Source organism: Psammomys obesus, unplaced genomic scaffold, assembly GCF_907164565.1.
Source record: "Psammomys obesus unplaced genomic scaffold, mPsaObe1.curated_primary_1811, whole genome shotgun sequence".
Classification (NCBI taxonomy): Eukaryota; Metazoa; Chordata; class Mammalia; order Rodentia; family Muridae; genus Psammomys; species Psammomys obesus.
This window is the reverse complement of record NW_026585580.1, coordinates 570850-573480: the sequence shown is the minus strand read 5'-3', so window position 1 is coordinate 573480 and position 2631 is coordinate 570850. Positions and strand designations below refer to the sequence as shown.

Sequence of the window (2631 nt, the reverse complement as noted above, 5' to 3'; positions counted from 1 at the left end):
TTAGGTCGTCCCTTTCATCCTGATAACTGGAGACAGGCCCCAGTCATAGGCCTGCACCCTGAGAGAATCATCCAAGTCAGCTCTGGTCAGGGGTTGGTTCTGGACACGCAGTAACATCTCTTGACCTTGGGAAGGAATGTGAACCAATGGTGAAGCAAGGCTTAAAACTAGGAACTAAGACTTCCTTGAGGACATGGTAGGGGAAGATTTCAGCCAAAACCAGGCCATCCCACCCCGGATGCTCTATTCATATCTCTCCATGATCTTAGGGACTTCATGTAATACAAACGGCTACAACTTAAAGCTATTTCCCTTTGATTTTGAGGAGCATCTGGGCTTCCATATTCCTGAGAGGCGCCGTGAGCATTTACGGTGCCATACAACCCCAATTCTGCCAAGGTCACTTACCTCGGGCGTGGTGGTGAGCTTCCTGGCTACCCAAACTCCAAATCATATGCATCAGCCACTGCTTTGCTCTGAAGGGCCCAACCACAGTGACTCGAGTCTGGCCTGAGGCTGTGAACCAGGATTCCAGTTCAATGAAGGTGTTGCTGTGTACCTCTATTCTTCGGAGGTATAAGTCCCCATGGCCTGTACAGAGAACGGATGATGAGGGAACATACAAGCCACTAGCATGTGTTGTGTGGAAAGGAGTCTGTGAGGAGTATGGTGCTGTATTATCAGTTACCTCCAAGACTAAAAGCTTCTGTTGGGAATGAAACTGTAAAGACACAGGATGTTAAGAAAGAGACCAGGTAGGTTGTAGCAGTCATTGTGGTGCACTCCTTTAATCCCAGCATTCAGAGGGCAGAGGCGGGCAGATCCCTTTACGTTCAAGGCCTGCCTGGTCTACACAGAGAGAGACACCATCTCAAAAAAACAAAGAACTGTTCAAGGACGGGGCCACTCCATCAAGCAAGGAAGCCTCTTAAGACAGAAGCAAACAACTTCTAAAAGTCGCTAAAAATTGTCTAGAGACACTGGGCTCCTACCTCCAAGATAATGGGAGCAAGCTGGGCGGTGGCAGCACACACCTTTAATCCCAGCCTGCCGGAGGTAGAGGCCAATGGGTCTCTGTGAGTTCCAGCCCTCCACCCCCCAAGTCTGGTCTACGAAGCCAGTTCCAGGACAGCCAAGGCTACTCAAAGAAACACCCTAACACTGCCTCAAAAAAACAAAACAAAACAACAAAGATTATGTAAGCAGAAAAGACTGCCAATAGTCTCTCTCAGACAGGCTGAGCTGCTGAGAAACTCAGAATCCCAGCAGCCTGGAAGAAGCAGAGACCAACAGGGCTGCCTGGAAGAGGCTTACACCAACTGAGCCACTGGGAAAGAACACCCTTCAACCTGTTGGGTTGCCTGCAGGCTTGTTCAGTGTGTTCCAGGTCTCCAGCTTTCGTGACCTAGAGTGGACCATAGTGGTGCAGCTGTCTTTTCTACTGCTATCGATAACCCCTCACTCGTATTCCTATAAATAAACTCAATAAAACTCGTTGGCTCACTGAGTTCTACTCATGGTTTCCTTACTCTGCTCTCTTTCTGGGTCCCGCTCTAGGGTGAGCAGATATTGATCGCCCCCCCACCCCCCGAGGATCAATGCCACACAGCAACAAGCAGGAAACTAAGAAAGGCAGGGATAAAGGAGCAGGTTGGAAACCATGAAAGAGTAAGAGGAGAAGATGCAGGCAATGGCTACCTACCAAATATTTGTTCCTCCTGGGCCTCGTCTATGAGAAACACAAATGGGGCTTCAAAGTTTTCAGGAAATGTCCACCAGGCATTCTCCATTTCAAAAATTTCTCCCACTTCAGAAGAAGGCAAGTCCAAGCAAATGATTGCAGAATGTTGTGGAGAAGGCCTGGGCCCTGGCTTATACACACAGGCCAAAAACCCAGCCCTTGACCCACCTTAGGGTAAGGGACCCATCCCCAGAGTGTCTCCTATTAATCCAACCAATCAGCTGTTGGCTTTCACAACGATTGGGTGCCCAGAAATTCAAATTGTCTTCTAGGTAATAACCAAAGATTCTTGAGGAACTCTACTGAGCATGGACTAGAAAAGCAGGTGAGGGATAAATGTGTGGAAGCAGGAAGGACTTGGTGAGTCCTGCATCTGTTTTTTTATTGATTTGGCCAGTTTTTGTTGTTGTTGTTGTTGTTTGTTTGTTTGTTTATTCATTTGTTTTTGAGATCAGGGTCTGTCCCAGAACTTGCTATGTAAATCAGGCTGGCCTCAAACTCAGAGATGTACCTCCCTTCAGCCTCCCTAGTGCTGGATTAAAGTCCTGTGCCACCAGGCCTGTGCCTTTCTTATGAGATTAGGGTTTGTGGGTAACTATACTTTACATGCCTAGATCCAACAGGATGGTGGCATTTATTATTCATTTGAAAATTTCACATTTTAGAACTTGAGAAGTAGAAGAAAAGCATACTGAGCTGTTTTTGGTTTTTGTTTTTTTTTTTTTTAGGAATATGTGTGTTTATACATATATGTGTGTGTAAGGACAGTTAATTAAAAAGGCTATGAATTTGAAAGAGATCAAGTCGAGGTATATGAGGGAGTTTGGAGAAGGGAAAGGGTAAAACGATATAATTATATTATAATCTTAAAAATAAGAGAAATGAAGCCA

At 46.0% G+C, this 2631-nt stretch overlaps 1 protein-coding gene across 1 annotated transcript; it reads right to left on the bottom strand.

Annotated features, from left to right (window-relative positions):
* On the bottom strand, positions 1-1790 carry LOC129677208 (KH homology domain-containing protein 1-like). The gene is made up of 3 exons (XM_055607873.1): positions 1703-1790; positions 409-591; positions 1-125 (listed from the first exon to the last, which is right to left on the bottom strand). The coding sequence occupies exons 1-3, from the start codon at positions 1788-1790 to the stop codon at positions 1-3; spliced, it is 396 nt and encodes a 131-aa protein (XP_055463848.1).
* Between the last annotated feature and the right edge of the window lie 841 nt (positions 1791-2631).

Bases quoted from the DNA above. Each gene is read 5' to 3' on its own strand.
- LOC129677208 (XM_055607873.1), bottom strand. From the start codon at position 1,790: ATGGAGAATGCCTGGTGGACATTTCCTGAAAACTTTGAAGCCCCATTT. The intron at 592-1,702 runs GTAGGTAGCCAT...TTCTCTGTACAG, and splicing joins CCAGGAGGAACAAATATTTG to GCCATGGGGACTTATACCTC. The intron at 126-408 runs GTAAGTGACCTT...TTCCTTCCCAAG, and splicing joins AGCTCACCACCACGCCCGAG to GTCAAGAGATGTTACTGCGT.